At 31.1% G+C, this 19,613-nt stretch overlaps 1 protein-coding gene across 1 annotated transcript; it reads left to right on the top strand.

Moving 5' to 3' along the window:
- The first annotated feature begins 12,292 nt into the window (after positions 1–12,292).
- On the top strand, positions 12,293–13,645 carry LOC124915893 (UDP-glucosyltransferase 29-like). The gene has a single exon (XM_047456642.1). The coding sequence runs from the start codon at positions 12,293–12,295 to the stop codon at positions 13,643–13,645; it is 1,353 nt and encodes a 450-aa protein (XP_047312598.1).
- Positions 13,646–19,613: the final 5,968 nt, after the last annotated feature.

Genomic DNA, 19,613 nt, shown 5'->3' with positions numbered 1-19,613 from the left:
AACTACGTATCTGTTAGACTGACACGTCTAACTACGTATCTGTTAGATTGTCACGTCTAACTACGTATATATTAGACTGGCACATTTAACTACGTATCTGTTAAACTAACATGTCTAACTACGTATATGTTAGACTAACATGTCTAACTACGTATATGTTAGACTGTTATGTCTAACTACGTATCTGCTAGACTAGCACGTCTAACAACGTATCTGTTAGACTTGCACATCTAACTGTGTATATGTTAGACTGACACATCTAACTATGTATCTGTTAGATTAGAACGTCTAACTATATATCTGTTAGACTGACACGTCTAATTACATATCTTTTAGACTAGCACGTCTAACTACGTATCTGTTAGACTGACACGTCTAACTAGCAACACGTCTAATTAGCCTACTTAGACCATGTCTAAGTTAGCCAAATCTGATGCATCTACATAGAAACAATTAGACGACAAAGCTTCTTTCATATTTAAATTTTAATCATCGTTAAGTTTTACTCATACATTATCAAAATAAAGTTAATCAAACTAATTTGACCCAACAAATAACCATAATGGAAAATGAGTCTAGAGCTCTTAACTTAGGAGACAAATTCCTCAATCAACTAAAAATGACAAATACTAATATTTCCATATGGGAAATCCTGATGTACTCTATCGAGCACAAGAAAGTAGACCCCAATGAGTTAAGTAAGGCCAACGTCCCTACCAACACCACCACTAAAGAACTGGTAGGGATCATATTCGCTAGTTCACAATACAACATGATTGGCTTTGAAGATAAAGATCTTCCATCAACTAAAACAAATCATGACAAGCCCTCTACATTTCTGTGCAAATGGAGGGAAAGCCGTTCCAATGGTCTTGATAGACAATGGATCCGCTCTCAAAATATGTCATTGGAGGACACTTGATAAGATAGATGTATCCTAAGACAAGATCATTCCATTCGACTTTTGTGTTAGAGGTTACGACAACCGTGAAATTATGGTTTCTTCAAGTGCATAGTCCGAGTAACCAGTATCCCTTTCCAGGCTAACTTTTGTGTCATCAACATGCAACCTTCCTATAACTTGATCTTTAGAAGTAATGGTTCATCAAGCCAAGGCTTTAACCTCCATCCTACACCAAAAATTCAGATTCATCGCCAACGACCAAGTCATGATAGTCAACGGCGCAATAGACACCGCAACAATCATAAAGTCTATTAATATTGACACCTATAAGGTTGAACTAAGCGAGTTCAAGATTTGTCAAATCCTATTAGAAGGTAAAGACTTATTCAAACACCTTGACTTTAGTATGTTTAGCTTCTCCCCAATAAGAATGATGCGTCAAATGAGATTTTCCCTAGCATGGGCTTAGGCCTAAACGCCAAAGGCATGACATCATTCCCGCAACCATGTTATAACATGGATCAACACGGTCTAGGATACATTCCAACAGAATTCAATGAAATCCGCAAGAAAATGATATCCAAACGACACATAGCTATTTTACCGACTTTGAATGGACATTTCATTTGTGAGGGACAAAGCACCCTATGCTTTGACTTCTCCGAACCCGTTACCAATCTAGATTTATAGAGACGGTTTCTAGGTCTCAAAATATTTTCAGATTATCCTAATAATCATAACTCTTCTATTTGCATTATTAAGAAAAGAACATACTATTGGCGCGACACCCTTCAAAACTTGTCTTAGATTCCCAAGACAGTTGCTCTTGGTTAGATGTTTGTTGATTTAGGGTTTTTGGTTAAATTGGCTGAAAGTTTGAAATTAGGATTACTAGTTTATATATATTTAGGTCACTTATCTGAATAAATTTGAGTTTGAAATTTGTATATATATTTAGGTCACTTTTATGAATGAATTTTAGTATGATTATTAGTTGAATGGGGAGATTTGTGATATTGTAATTATGATTATTAGTTGAATGGGCTGAAATTTGAGAAATTAGTATGCACTTTTTTTGAAATTTGAGAAATTATTAGGCACTTTTTGTGAAATTAGTATGAAGTTTTTGGCTAAAATCCTTGTGGACTAGTTTTCAATTTGAGATAGAACATGAAATTAGTATAAATTAGTATGTATTGTGATATTATAATTATGATTATTCGTTCAATTAGTATGAAGTTATTGTGAAATATGGCTGAAATTTGGTGAAATTATAGTTTATGGTTTATATTATTTATTTGAATTACAACTTTAGGTCTGATATAAAGAAAATCTATCTTGTGATTGATACATAATAATTTAGGTTAAATAATCTAATGGAAGTACCCGACAAAACTTGGATGAGCTTACGTAGAGATTATCCAAAATATGAGGAAGGAGTTGACCACTTCCTAGATTTTGCAGTAAGTAGTACAGGACGACAAAATATAAAATGTCCTTGTGTGAAATGCTTGAACACGACTTTTATGGATATAGTCGATGTGAAGACTCACCTCATTGTTTATGGAATAAATCTGAATTATGAATTCTGGTATTGTCATGGAGAAAAGAGGAGTACTATTAACATGGTTTATGATGATGACGATGGTAATCATGACGATGACTCGGATGATGTTGTGCGAGAAGTCAGAATTACTCCCCCAGATTTGAATAATACGGTCAATGAAGAAGAATATATGCAAGATTTTATACACAATATGTTCTCTAACGTTAATGATGCCCGAGCAATGATGAACCAGTTGAGGATGCGCATAGATTCTATAAATTGCTTGATGATTCTAAACGACCTTTATATGAAGATGCACGAATAACAAAATTATCAACACTATTGAAACTCCTCCACAAAGAATGTTGGTCAATGGATAAATTCTTCGTTCGATATGTTGTTATGTCTACTTAAAGAGGATATATTACCAATGGACGCTAAATTGTCAAACTCATACTACGAATGTAAGAAGTTCATTACAGATATCGAACTTAAGTATGAGAAAATATATGCATGTAAGAGCAATTACATGTTATTTTGGAAGAACGACAAAATTTTAGAGTCTTGCAGAGTTTGTGGCCTTTATATATGGAAAGTCGACAAAACTAGTGGGGTAGTTCGGAAGAAGCAAAATGGAAAATTTATGTCCACTAAAGTGTTAAGATATTTTCCTTCAATACCAAGATTGCAAAGGCTATACATCTACTCTAAGACCGCTCCAATGATGAGATGGCACATGAAATTAAGAGTTCAAGGTGATATGTTGAGACATCCGGCTGATTCATACACTTGGAAAACGTTTGATGAGAGGTATAAGAATTTCGCATCGGACCCCTGTAGCGTAAAACTTGGTTTATCAAGCGATGGGTTCCAACCTTTTGCAAATGGGAAAAAATCATACAGTATTTGGCCGGTTATTCTAATTCTTTATAACGTGTCACCCACTATGTGCATGAATTTTAGCAATTTCATTTTGTCTATGTTAATTACAGGCCCAAGGAGTCCGGGAGATGCAATTGACATATTTTTACAGTCATTGAAGGAAGAGTTGTCCAAACCGTGGAATATTGGGGTGAGAACATTTGATGCACATTCCTCGCAATCCTTTAACATGCGAGCAACATTGTTATGGACCATTAACGACTTCCCAGCGTATGCAAACTTGTCCGAGTGGAGTACAAAAGGGAAACTCGCTTGTCTTTGTTGTAACCGTGACACTCTATCTTTTCGATGGTTAACGGGAAGAAACAATATTACATGGGTCATCGACGTTTCTTTCCATCAAACCACAAATACAAAAGGGATAAAGAGTCGTTTGATGGTCAAACCGATTATAGAGAGGCCTCGAAAATGTTAATAGGGCAAGAAATTTACGAGCGGGCATGAGACCTAGAACGCATAGTTCTTACTACGGATCTGAGTAAGAAAACCAAGTTATATCATGAAATACGGGGAGACAATTGGAACAAACTTAGTATTTTCTTCCGTTTTCCTTATTGGAGATCACTTTTATTGAGACATAATTTGGATGTGATGCATATTCAGAAAAATATTTGTGATAGTGTGTTGGGAACAATGATGGATGTGAAAGAGAAGACTAAGGATGGTCCTAACGCATGTAAAGATTTATAACTCTTAGACATAAAACACTGGTTACATCCTTTAAATGATGGAGGAGTGGTTCATTATCCTGAAGCACCTTTCACTTTGTCATCTTATCATAAAAAACGTGTTTGTAATTTCTTGAAGGATCTAATGTTGCCTGATAGTTTTTGCTCAAATATTGGAGGTTGTGTGAATTTGGAAGAGAAGAAGATTACGGGATTAAAGAGTCGTGATTGTAACATTTTATTGGAATATCTTATTCCTTTAGCAACCCGTGGATTACTTTTAGATCATGTGTATGATGCTATAGTAAATTTGTCCCGTTTTTTTCGTTTGTTATGCTCCAAAACGTTGATTGCAGCGGAACACGAATAATTGTACTTGTATATTATAACGACACTTTGCAAATTTGAAATGATTTTTCCACCATCAATCTTTGACATCATGATGCATCTCCCAGTACACTTGTCACTTGAGGCTATACTTGGGGGTCCTGTCCAGTTTCGTTGGATGTATCTGATAGAACAATACATGGGTACAATGAAAAGATATTTGCGGAATAAAAATCACCCGGAAGGCTCAATAAGTGAGACATATCTTGTGAATGAAAGTATTTGTTTATGTGTCAAGTACTTGGACGAATCTCCTACTCCTGAACGCACGCAAAGTTCAATCCCGGGCCTCTTAGTATTTTCATAGTTGGATGAACTATCCAACTGAACAATATATAACTTGGAATATTGCGATCGAGATAATGCTCATTCATACATCTTGAAAAATTGCCCGGAAGCATAACCATATTACATGTATGATTTCGTATTGCGATGTTAGTACGAATTATTAACATTAAAAATATGATTTTATATTAAACACATGTGCAACGGGTATGAGTAGGAATTCAATAACATGGAGTCCCGTGGAGAAATTGCCCAACATATGCTACATATTTTAAGCATAGAGTGAGTAGACACCAAAATCATGCATATCTGATAACTTTTATAACTTGATTCTACAATTTATGAATAATCTTTTGAAATGTATATAGGTCGTCCAATTAACAGAAGATGACGATTTATCAAGAGACCTTAAGATCTTAGGATCCGGTCCAACTATGTACTCATGTAGTTTTGTTTAGTGTAAAATAAACGGATATAAATTATGTACAGAAAAACATGACGAAGGCCTGACTACTCAAAACAGCGGAGTTGTTGTAGACAACAACGAATCGGATACTCAATCATACTACGGAGTTTTAACGGACATAATCCAAGTACAATACTTTTCTCACAGACGGGTTGTTCTCTTCAAGTGAAAATGGTTTGATGCACATTCTGGGAACGTGGAATGAAAGTGGATAAATATGGGCTCGAAAGTATATAAATGTCAACCGGATTTTAAAAACCCAAAGCCAAGAACCTTATATTTTGGCGAGTAAAGCAAAATACCTAATCGAACCATCTCATTCCACATTTATACCCACCCCATAGAGATCAATCATCTCATGACTTGATACTTTCACTTTAATCAAATCAACTATCTTCAATATTACCAAACTCTTTTACACTCACTTTGTCTCACCAAACCCCGAATAACCTCTCATCTTTTGACCTTATTATCACTTCGGCCAAACAACTTATCTCCTCAAATATTTTAAAACATACAACCCAAATTTTATCACCATCACATCAACTAATCATACAATCTCAATCCTCATTTATCCCTTATCTCATCGACATTTTATCTCGTGACCTTAACTTTCACATTGATCAAATCAAAACTATCTGCAACATTTATCCATAAATCTCATTTGACCACTTATCTAAAGACTTTAACTTCATTTCGGTCAAACAACCTATCTCCTCACATATTTTAATCACCAATATCATGTTAACACATCTTCAGTTTAAAAGTTGCACCTAGCGAGATTTAAATATTGGTCTTGATTATGTGTTGTTAACACTTTAATCACTCTATCATTTAATATTGTTGATTTATATTTATAATTGTGTGCTCGCTTTTGATTGAGTTTCAGAATGAAGCACAGATAGAAATAGGAGCAACTTCAACAAAGAGCTTTTGATTGAGTTTCAGAACGAAGCACAGATAGAAATAGGAGCAACTTCAACAAAGATGAAAAGAAGGGTGTGCATGCATATATAAATTATATGGTATTAATATTATATTGATTATATATATATATATATATGAATTAGCATTATATTATAAAAGTTTATTTTTTAATACTATTTTAAATAAATTTCAGGATTATTAATTTTAGTTTATAATAATAGTTCATGAATATATATATATATATATATATATATATATATAATCTAAAGGTGAAAAACTAGTAAATTTAAAAAATAAATTTTATTGAATATATGAGTGGAGTTATTTGTTCTCATTGTTAAGAATTTTACATTTTTTTTTATCTTTCAAGTTATATTTGGTTATTAAAAATGTAATTAATTTAAGAAATAAATAATTTTTTTAAATGAATATTGTTTTTTCAATAACAAATTCAATTAATAATTAAAAATTTATTTAAAACAAAGTATTAAAAAAACAACAATAATAGTGCAATAATATATATATATATATATATATATATATATATATATATAATCAACATTAACCATTAAAATTAACATTTTATTTTTTATTTTAGTTAGAAAAATGTTATAAAAATATTATATATGCATATAAATAAATATTTAATATTGAATAATTCTTACTTATTACGAAATAAATGAGAAGATAAATATTTTTAATTAGGATAAGAAATACCATATTATTATTATAAATTAAATGTTATATATATATATATATATTATTTTGAAAAACAAATCAATAGATAAATTATTAATTTTTAAAAAACTATATTATATATTGAGAAATAAATTAGAATAGAGATTTTTTTAATTATGATTAGAGATATAATGTTTTTTATTACATAATAATAATTATATATATATAAATATAATTATTATGAAAATTAATATTTTTATATATATAATTATTATTAAAATTAATATATATATATATTTGTTTTTTTGAGAGATGAATATAATTATATATTTACATATAGTATTATTAGAATATTATATATATATATATATATATATATATAATTATAAAAGTTATGATGAAATAATATATTATATATGTATGATTAATGAGAATACAAATATATTTATATCAAAATAAAAATAAAAAATAATAAAAAAATAGTTATTATTTTAGAGGAGAGAAACTCTAATTAATAAAATAATGTGTTTTAAATAATTAAATAATAGTTTAATAAATAGGTTTAATTTTAAACGATTTAATTTATTATTAAAAATATTATTTTATTTTATATACTAAAATAATTAAACAAATAAATAAGCTAATTAATATAAATATATATATATATATATATTAATTTTTTTTTCAAATAAATAGACTAAATAAAATAAATAAATATTAATTTTGATTTTGATTTTTTAAGGGATTATAAAAAGGGAGAGATTATTTGAAGTGACCTAAATGATTTGCAACTAGTAGTGATGCAACTTATAACTATAAATTCCAAAAACAATGCAAAAGACCATCGTGGGCAAAAATATCTAGACGATGCGGTTTAGTTATATGTTCAATAAGCATTTAAGGATCACTATTTAAGTTTGATATATTTTTGTAACAAAAAAAACTTAGTTTTTATTCTGTAGAAGGCTCTAGATTCAAGAATTTTAGAATCGTTGAATCCTGACAGATTTTTAAACTAATTTAAATAATTAATTTCAGGGATCAATTTTAAATAATATGGGGATTTATAATAATCAAATCACTGTTTGATTTTATAGAAAATCTTCAGTTTAAATTAATTAAACATAATTAATTTAAAAGATTATTTATTTTGAAACAGTCACTAAATGATTTTTTGAAAATCAATAAATGTCGATTTACTAATACAAACGTATTGACTATAGTTTTATTTTAATACATAGTTTAGTGATACTCGGGAAAGGACTTTCGCGCTTCATCCTCTTTACCCGTTTTTAAAAAATGGTATCTACTTATAAAGTTGACTCTTAAAAATCGATTGTATAACGTTTGAGTTTTAACCGTTTATTTTATCGGTCCTAGTTTATCGTTAATGTTAAAATAACAATATTTAAATGCAGGTACATGTTGCGGATGATAACTAGGGAGGAAATAACTGAAGAATGCTATTCATTTTTAAATGCATTGTGGTTTACAATAAACATTAAACAAGCCTTTGTGAAAAAATTTTGTGAAAATATGTCAAAAATATTTAAAATGCCTTTTCTAATTTTTTGGGATTTTTAAAAAATAATTATGAGTCCCAAAATTATAAAAATAATTTTGTATTTTGAAAAACGTAACCAAAAAGGCCGTAGGACCGGAGTCTTAGGCAAGGGGTTCATTTTTATTGGTCAAAAGACCCTCGGTCCGGGTCAAGGAACCTCTCGGTCAAGGTTTGGGATATTTGGTCTAAGGACCGAAGTATCTCGGTTGAGGTGCTAAGGACTCTTGGTCCATGGCTGATTTTACCAATCTATGTGTAAAACCTATTTGTCATGGGTTTCATGGGGATAAATTTTGTTTGAGATGTATAAACCTATCGGTCTAGGGCTAACTTTGGGCTAGGTTACTCGATCCTGGGTTCTGGAGTTCTCGGTCCCAAACATAGAACACTCGGTCATAGTATTAGGGATCATTGGTCTCAAGGTCGGACCTTTTGGTCTTAGGTGAAAATCCTTGATCGGTTTTTCGGTCCTAGCTCAAGAACATTGGTTGGGCCTCTTGGTCCTAGCTCAAGAACATCGATCAGACCTCTCTGTCTTAGGCTAACAATCCTCGGTCCTCGAGAACACCAATTGCAGGTTTTTTAATTCATTTTATAACTCTGATTCTTTGATCTAAGAGTTTGGGTTGCTTCATAAATCTCCCAGAAGCATGTTGATCATCATCTCAAGGTATTAATCGACTTGGATGATGATTAATTTTTTCAAAATAGTTTGTGATAAAAAACAGTATTTGACTTTAAAGTTATTTTGAAGTCTAATGAGTTATCCAATAGCTTCTTTACACTACATATACTTGATTGGAACTAAAAAAAGAACACTAAATGTCATTTTTACCGATTAAATAACTCAAAATTTTCAGTTTATTTTGAAAATTTTGATTTTGGTCAAACATAATCAGGATGGATTAAACATGATCCAAACAGTTGCCCAACATCATTACAATTATGCTGGGAAGATTTTTCGACTGTGATTCAACATAATTAACTGAAGAACAACAAACCCGTTTTATTTTTTGGGGAAAAATGACTTAGCGTCATTTCATTAAAAATTCCCAAAAATGAAAAAAAAAAACCCACGAGTTTAAGAGATCATTCTAGACAGTCCTAGAATGATTTTGAAGTCGTAACATTCTGAGTAAAACCTAAAAAGCTAAAAACGTAAATAAATTATCTAATTACAATGCTTTTAATTTTAGTGAGTTTAAAAAATGGTAAATTTCAGTTCCTACAGATATTCCAATTCTGCTCCGTGCTTGGAATTCTTGTCCACGTTCTCGCGAGGGCGCTGCAATCTGATATAATATCTTTCCATAACTCTTCAACGGTCCTGCGGGTTCTGTCATATACCCTTGCATTCCGTTCTTGCCAAATTTTATACACCACTACTCCAATGCCGCACTTGAACACGCTTGTTGCAAATCTTTTTCTCTTGGCTTTGAGTTGTGCTGCATCTTTGATTTCATTACATTCGTTCGGGAAACTGATCAGCTCCAGGCTTTTATAGAATTTGTACCAAAGCTTTGAAGTAATAAAGCAGCTCCCAAATAGGTGATCAATGGTTTCTTCATTTCCTCTACATAGAAGACAGTTCGTGTCCGAGATGCTCATATACTTGCTGATATGATCACGAGTGTTGAGTCTTTCCCAGAAGACGAGCCATATGATGAACTGGTGTCTAGAGATAATCTTCGTTGACCATACAAGAGGAACCCATTCTACATTCTATGTTTTTTTCCGGGTTACCTCCCATATTTTCTTCGATACCAGCTTTCCATTGTCCTCAGCTTTCCATTCATGAATATCCGGTCTGTCGTGTAGTTGTATGTTACTTATATGATCAAGTATCCTCTGTCCTTCTGAATTTCTTCTCAGGAGTGAGTCCCAATTTCCATCTTTAATGTCTCTGATTTTCTCTTATGTGCAGTCCCTTCTGATACGGATATTTTGAAACTCCTCTAGTGGATGATAGGCTGGTTTTCGAACCAGGGGTCGTGCCAGAATAGAATGCATTTCCCGTCCCCTAGCCGGATGTCATAAAGATCTTTAATATCGCTTCTTAGTTTAAGAATCTTTCTTAGAGACCACCTCATACCTTCATTAATTTTGCAGGTCCAGATGCTGGTTTCGTATTTCATAAAGCTCGTATGCACCCATTTGATCCATAGTGACTCCTGATTGCGCTCTAAAGCCCACAGATGCTTGAAGGTGAGAGCCTTGTTCCACTCGATACAATTCTTCAAACCCGCTTTCTTTTATTTTGAAATTTGAAATTTAGGTTTTATTATTTAGATTGATTGATCGGTTCTATCTTATTCAGATAGTTTTCAAATCATCTAGGAATGAATTTTCAACCATAAAACATCATAAACACCAAGCTTACAAGCTTATACAATTTGAAATATAAAAAATTCAAATTCAAATTATAAATATGAATTATAGGGTGATTGAAACTTTACAAGGATTAGAGAACAATCCTTGATCCTTATAGAAGTTTTCTGGATGCTCATATCCAAGTTTTATGGCCTCAAACAAAAAAAATTGAAAAATAGGAAAGTTTTAAGCTTTAATGAAGTATTTTTTGATTTACTTCGATTTGAAGGATATGAGTTGGTTGCTTAACTTCAGAATTACTCAGGGAAGCTAGTTGATCTAAGTCGGTTGGAGACTTCTAGTGGCCTGAATTGGCCTTGGGTGAAGTCGTTGAAATATTGATGATTCATCTATATTTTGAAAGGTAGAAATGATCACCATTGTAGGGTGATCATTTTAGGTTTTAAATGAGCCAGAATGGTTGAATATTATAACATCAAAATAAATCATCCCAACAAAAATCATGTACTCGATAAGTACGTGACATTGAAAGGTAGAAATGATCACCATCGTATGGTGATATTTTTTGTCTTTAAATGAGATAGGTTTTTTTTATTTAATCTTGTTTTTCTCTCAATCATTGTTAGTTATATTTGGTTGGAAAAGAACTAGGGCTTTTTCAATATTAGACGCAAGACTAACAAACTCATTTAGGTTAAAGTGAGGAAGGTTATCATCAACAAATTTGGTGTCTTCAATAAGCTTTCTGTCTTTGACCTATTTGAACGTTGATTAGACTGGTTTTATTCTTTAGCTTGTTTGAGTTATTTTTTGGGTCATTGTTCATTAAAATTGTTTATATTGGCTGGTACAATTATATTTTTGATTGTTTTCCTAAACTTTAATTTCTAATAGTTGATTAAGAATGTAACTCTAACTTTATCCACAAAAGTTTACATTTCTCGACGATTAAGAGTGTAATGAAATGTTCTACTCTTCAAAGAAATGTTATGAGTAGTACTAATGACTGAATAAAAATTTTGATCTTCAAATCATAAAAGTTGGTAAAATTGCCAGTTCAATAATTATTTGTATAATTTTATTATAATTAAACTAAAAGTGGAACACAAATATTTTAAACTTTAATATTACAAAAAAACATAATAAAATTTATAATAAACAATGTTTGTTTATAAAAAAAAAAGATAACATTTACTCTAAAGTTTTATTTTATGAGTTTCCTAAAACCTTGGAAAAAAATTAATATTTATCTAATAAAAAAAGGTCACTTTTAAAATTATAAAACAAATTTAATATTTATATAATAAGAAAATTAAAAAAATTAAAAAAATTAAAAAAGTTGCTTAAGAAAAATAATGAATGGATTATAATAAAAAATATATTTAAAGTAACAAATAAAGTGTTTATTGTTTCTAATATAATAAGAAAAAAAAAGTTAATTAGAGAAAAATAATGAATAGATTATAATAAAAAATATATTTAATGTAACAAATAAAGTGTTTATTGTTTCTAATAAATATGCTGAATTATTATATATATATAAACTGGCCAATTAGAAGGTAAATGGTGCATCAACTCCACAATAGAGAGAGAAATGGAAGCTAAAGGGTATCTCTTGAACATTGTGATGTTTCCATTTCTCGCTCACGGTCACGTCTCTCCATTCTTAGAGCTAGCAAAAAGGCTTGGAAAGAGAAACTTTAAAATCTATCTATGTTCTACGGAGGTCATTCTCAACTCTATACGAAGTGAAAACGACTATCCTTTCCTCCATTTCATAGAAATAAAACTCCCATATATTCCAGAGCTCCCTCCACACCACCATACAACCAGAGGTCTTCCTCCCCACTTGACCTTTACACTCATTACAGCACTTGACATGGCAAGTCCCGCCTTCTCTACCATTCTCAAACAGCTCGAACCAGATCTTGTTATCTATGATATCCTTCAGCCATGGGCTCCAGAAGTTGCTGCTTCTCTCTCTATTCCAGCCATTTTGTTCAATGCCATAAGTATTTCCATGGTTAATTATACCTTGCACGTGAATTTTAAACAGGGGGTGGAATTTCCATTCCCTGAATTGAATCCTAAGGGATGGTATTGGGAGAACAAAGTTAAAAACATGTTGGAGGAACTAACACATCATTTTGAAGAAAGAGGGGGTAATCACTTATCATACTTGAGATCTTCAGAAATCATCTTGACTAAGACTTTCAGGGAGGTTGAGGAAGGATACGTGGACTATGCATCATCCCTTATTGGTAAAAGAGTTATTCTCACAGGTCCGCTTGTTTCTAATCCCGTAGAAGATGATTTAACAACTGAGAATGGAAAACTGGTAATGAAGTGGTTGGACAAGAAAGAAAAAGGGTCGACAATTTTGGTGTCTTTTGGATCCGAGTGCTACCTATCAAGAGAAGAGAGAGAGGAGATTGCTTACGGATTGGAACAAAGCAAGGTAAACTTCATATGGGTCATTCGATTTCCATTGGAGGAGAAGATTAGTGTTCATGAATCTATTCCTGAAGGTTTTCTTACAAGGGTTGGAGAAAGAGGACTAGTGATTGATAAATGGGTTCCACAAGCAAATATTTTGGCTCATGAGAGCATTGGAGGTTTTATAAGCCATTGTGGATGGGGATCCTTAACTGAGGCGATGGGTTTTGGTGTACCAATCATTGCTATTCCTGTTCAATATGACCAGCCAATCAATGCGAATCTGGTTGTGAAAGCTGGTGTTGGTGCTGAGGTCCATAGAGATGAGGAAGGAGGACTCAAAAGGGAAGAGATAACACAATTGATCAATGAAGTTTTATTGGAGGAAGGAGGGAAAGAGATAAGGAAGAAATGTAAGGAGATGAAAGATAAATTACTAATTGAAGGAGACGATGAAGAGATAGACCTAGTTGTGAAAGAATTGATTGACATTTGTATTAAACACAACTGACCTGGATCATGAATATTGAATAAAGTTTAATGTTGTTGGGTTTAGGAGAGAATAAAAAGTGAGACCCGATTAATGAAGAAATTCATTTTGATGGAATAAAATAAAATTTGAATTTATAACTTATTTATTTAAATAAAATGTTTGAATAAATGAAACAATTAATACAATAATATGTGTTATAGATACGAGTTGAATTCCACATGCAATGTACACCGACAAAGATAAAAATAAATAAATAAAAAATTAACAAGAATTTTTTTAACAATTAATTTAAATATATATTTAATGTGTCAAATAAATAATAAACAACTAATAATATTATAATAATAAAATATATTCAAACTAATTAATAAACTTGTTCATATTATTTATCACTTTATTAATTTTTATTTTGTTTAGGTGAAATCAGATATATAATCTTATATTTCATAAATTAAATCTTATAATTAATTTATTATTTTTTAAAAATATTTTCTTAAAATAAAAATATATAAATATTCATAATTCAAAATAATCTTTTAATTATTTTTGTTTTAACTTTAATGCATAATTATATTATTTAGAATATTTTATAAAGAGTAACATACTTATTTGAAATATATTAACTTTCAAGAGTTTAGAATTAAGTAGACGCTAAGACTTAAAATTTAGTTTTATTTTTTTCTTTACTTGAATAAATTTAATAAATAACTTTAGTAAGATTGATGTAATTAATTAATTAATGATCATTAATAAAATAAGTCATTTTTGTAAATAATGTTAAAATAAATATCAAATTAAAATATTTATTAATAATTATCGTATAATTAATAATTATCTTTATTTTAATATAGTTGAAAGTGAAAATATGATGAAAATAATAAGTTAGTGAAAAATAAAATATCACCATTTTACCATATTTTTGAATGAACATAATTTTTTTTTGAAAAACGACTTAGCGTTATTTTATTAAAAATTCTCAAAAACGGGAAAAAAACCACAAGTTTAAAAGATCATTCTAGAATGACCTAGAATGATTTTGAAGTCATAATATTCTGAATAAAAACTAAAAAGTTAAAAACGTAAATGAATTATCTGATTGCAAGATGATACACCATTGAAGTACGAAGCAATAATAATTACTAATTCAACTTAATCGTTGCATACGTTAAATACAAATATTTATCTCAATATATAACCTCACTTTATTATCCTCACTTTGGATAACCAATCATCTCATTTAACATTTATCCACCAATCTAACATTGAAATACGAAGTTCTATATGAAGTAATGATTATTAACACAACTTAGTGTATCATACAATAATAATACCAATATTTATACTTATTATGTACTAAAATTGGTAAATTATAGAACCTCACTTTCTTATCCTCATTTTCAGTTAACCAACCATCTCATTACATATTTTATCCATCAATCTCAATCGATCTCTCACCTTGTGACCTTACACTTTCACTTTGATCAAATAAACGATCTTCAACATTAATAAACTCTTTTACCTTCACTTTGGCTTACCAATTTCCAATCGACCTCTCATCTCGTAATCTTATTTTTAATTCAACTAACTGACAATTTCATTCAATATTTATCCATCAATCTCAATTATCCGCTTATCTTGAGACCTTATCTTCACTTCGGTCAAATAAATCATCAGCTAGCATATTTTACAATATACAACCCAACTTTTCTTATCATCACTTCAACTAATCAAAACTATCTAATCCACATTTACTCCCACCTCATTGAGACTACACATCTAGTGACTTTACACTTTCATTTTGATCAAATCAATTATCTCCAACATTACCAAACTCTTTTACCCACACTTTGGCTCACCAATCCTCAATTGATCTCTCATATTGCGACCTTACTTTAACTTCGGTCAAACAAGTAATTCCCTCAAATATTTTACAATATACAACCCAACTATTCCAATCCCCGCTTTAACTAATCAAACCATCTCTATAAACACTAAAAATTTATATCCCAATTTATAATAATAAGATAACTAATTTGAATTATATTTAAATAAATAAGATTAAAATAATTAACCACATGGCCGAAAACATATTTAAAACAATTAATTATGATTAATTATTGTGCTAATTAATCAAATTAATTATTGTTCTAATTAATCAAATTAATTAAGGTTTAGGACCAAAATAAAAAAATAAAATTTTTTGGGATAAACATTGTACCAATATTATCTCAAAATAATTTTATAAAAATTAAAGGACAAAAATAAATAATTTTGATGGATTTTTGTATCCATTTCATCTAAAAAGAATTATTTATTTAAATACTAAAATATACAAAAATAAAATAAAATGGTAAAACATTTGCCATGTTTATTTTAACATTTTATGTATTTTAAAAGATCAAAATTAAAGCTAAAAGGGTGAAAGAAAAATCAATTTCAAATAAACCCTTAAAGATTTAATATATATATATATATATATGATCCAAAGGAATCCCAACTTCTGGCAAAACGCCAAAGGAATGCTGGAAAGCACTCAAAACGATGTCATTTTAAGCGCCACCTTCGTCTTCATCACGACCCCAAGCAAATAAGCTCCGAAGATTCACGTTGATCATTGATTTTTAGAACACAGTCACTGGTCCACCAAAACGGTTGATTCAAAGCCTTGAATGATAACCCTACGATGGTAATCATCCCCACTACAAAAGTAGTCCTAGTTAGGGCCTACTCCGACCAATTGACTGAACAATAGCCAAAACACCATTAATGGTTTTTGACTAATTCAGCATACTTTGCCCCTCCAACCGACCTTGGGAACCTATAAATAGCCCCATGAATTTTGGTTGATTCATCCAACTCATACCCTTCAAATCGATGAAAATAAAAAATCCGTCATTAAAGCATGAAGCTTTCAGATTTTTTGAATTTATTGTTTCAGGCTTTAAAACTTAGAACAAGCATCCAGAAAGTTTCCTTAACGATCAAGGAGTGTTCTCCAATCCTTGATAAGGTTACAATCACCTTCTAATTTATATTTATAGTTTGAATTTAAAATTTTTATATTTCAAATTGTATAAGCATGTATGCTTGCTATTTATAGTATTTTATGGTTAAAAAATCATCCATAGATGATTTATAAACTCTATGTATAGGATAGAACCTATCAATCAATCTAAATAACAAACCCATAAGTTGAATTAAAAAAAAAACAGGTTTGTTTCTTGGATTAATTCTTTCAAATCACAGTCCATCAAGCTTCTCAACATGATTGTAAGTTTGGAAACTATTTGGATCATGTTTGATCCATCTCAATCATGTTTGTCAAAAAAAAAATTTCAAAATAAAATAATTTTTTTGAGTTTTTTGAATTGGTCAAAACGAACAGCTAGTGTTCTTGTTTTAGTACCAAAAAAGTATATGCAGTATAAAGAATCTATTGGATAGTTTCTTACACTTTAAAACAACTTTAAAATCAAAAACCCGATTTTTTTATTATCACAAACTGTTTTGAACAAATTGATCATCATCCAGGTCGATCCATACCTTGAGATGATGATCAACATGTTCTTGAGAGCTTTGTGAAGCTACCCAATCTCTTAGATCAAAGAATTAGAGCTTAAAAATTGAATTATAGAAATTTTCACTTGGTGTTCTTGAGGACCAAAACTCCTAGTCTAGGACCAAGAAAATTGACATAGGACCGAGAGGTCCGACCGATATTTTTGAGCGGATTTTTTCCTAGGTCCGAGAGGTCCAACCTTGGGTCCGAGACTCCCTAACCCTAGGACCGAGAGTTCTAACCCTAGGACCAAGAGTCTTAACCTTAGGACCGAAAGGTTTAACCTTGGGACTAATAATTCCAAGATTGGGAACTAGAGCTCCCAAACCTAGGACCAAGGGACCTAACCCAAAGTTAGCTCAGGACCGAGAGATTTATACACCTCGAACGACAAACTAAGTCTGAGGCTAACCCATGAGCGATAGGTTTTTACACCTAGACTGTTAAGATCAGCCAAGGATAGAGAGTCCTTAGCACTTCGACCAAGGGACTTCGGTCCTTAGACTGATGATCTCAAACCTCAACCCGGAACGAGAGACTTTCGACCTAGGACGATAAAAACGAACCCTAGACCTAGGACTCCGGTTCTAATTCTTGTTTATTTCCACTTTTTAAAATCCAAAATTATTTTTGTAATTTTAGAACTCTAATTCATTTTTCTAAAAATTTCGAATAAATACAAAATGCATTTTATATATTTTTTGGATATTTCCACAAAAATATTTTAACAAAGGCTCGGTTGATGTTTATTTTTAAAGCCTCATGTCTTTAAAATTGACTAATATTCTCTAGGCATTTCCTCCATATATATCATCTGAAACGGGTACTAGCATTTACATATTGATGTTTTAGTACTTTAAATAACACTAAACCTAGAAGCATGACTAGGATCGAAAGAATAAACAATTAAAACTGAAATGTTATACAACCGATTTAAAAAAAGAAAATTCCTAACACACAAACCAAGGTTGAAAATTTTGAATCTCGAGCTTTTTCCGAAATGGAACTAAGGGTTTTTCGAAGGGTTATAGTTTTCTTACGACTCTACTAAGGACTACATGTTTAATTCAAAAACATAAAATTGGCTTTTGAAACATTTGTATCACGTTTTTACACTTCATATGTGTTTCTTACAAAGTACAACACCTCAAAAGACGCATAAGTTTTATCACTATTTTTTAGAGCCATTATATATAAACGATACATCACCCTATTCTTACAAAGAACTACTCGGTCGGGATCGGTATTTCTACACCTATGTGCAAATATTATCAATATGGAATGACAACTAGATACAAACTGAGTGATTATGTAAGAGAAAAAACTAGAAAGAACCGGATCGACCCCACCCTTTGGCGATGATTCGTCCGATAGGATGCAGACATTGTGGAGGTGGTGGGGGGGATTACAAATTTATTAAACATTCCTTGATTTATGGAGGCGGTTTACCCACTCCACTATCGGTGAGTAAAACTCTCGTATGATTCTCTTTAGAAAAAAAACCTGATTATCACCAAGTCGGTTGTTTGTCATGCATAGTCAACCAAAAGACATCGTCGCTACAACCTTTATGTAACTACTATATATATGTATTATGTGTATGCATGTATAGTTTAAGTGAATGTTCTGAAAATGTTCCTTCCATTTAAAAACAAACACTTGATTGTAAATAATTTGAATTTGCAGTCACATATAAGTCCATGCTGACGGATGTCACACTAGTTCCCTGGATTGATAAATTTCACGCAAACGAGTGGTATTAACAATTTTATGGCCTCATTCCTATCATGAGGTTCATAAATTTCAATGTAAACTCCAAATTCGTGATGGAAATGCAACGAAGATGGAACCTTGTAAAACAAGCTTATTACCTCGGTGAATGGTCTATGTTCTCAACCATAGAAGAATTTTGGGCTATCCTTATGAAAGACAACAAAAATGTTTTACATTTGAGGTCGTTTGTAGACTCAATATCCATAGGAAAGCTTTTACAAGAGGAATACGGATATTCAAAAGTCACATTTGATACTATCTTCGCAAGGACATACGTCGATTTCTAGACATTAACTATGATGGAAAAAGAAATGGAGAGATCCTTTCAACTCTAGGATCACATTTATTCACATAACCTGATGTTTGGTTTACCTAATGTGCATTTTTCAAAGGAGAAAGTTTGTCATGCTTGCTAGTTAGGCAAGAAGAGAAAATCATCGTTCAAAAGTAAAGAGAAATCTCAGTCCAACCGGTGTTTTGAACTTTTACATATGGATCTTTTCGGTCCAATTCCTGTAAAGAGAGCTCGGGAGGAAAGAGATTCACCCTAGTCATTATTGACGATTTTTCACGATTTATGTGGGTAGTATTTTTGCAATCTAAGGATCATACGGCTAAGAATTTGATTAAGATCCTCAGAAGAATTCAAAACCA

The sequence above is a fragment of the Impatiens glandulifera genome, chromosome 9 (assembly GCF_907164915.1).
Source record: "Impatiens glandulifera chromosome 9, dImpGla2.1, whole genome shotgun sequence".
Taxonomy (NCBI): domain Eukaryota; kingdom Viridiplantae; phylum Streptophyta; class Magnoliopsida; order Ericales; family Balsaminaceae; genus Impatiens; species Impatiens glandulifera.
Note: the sequence above shows the minus strand (reverse complement) of the source record. Positions and strands in the feature narration are given on the sequence as shown.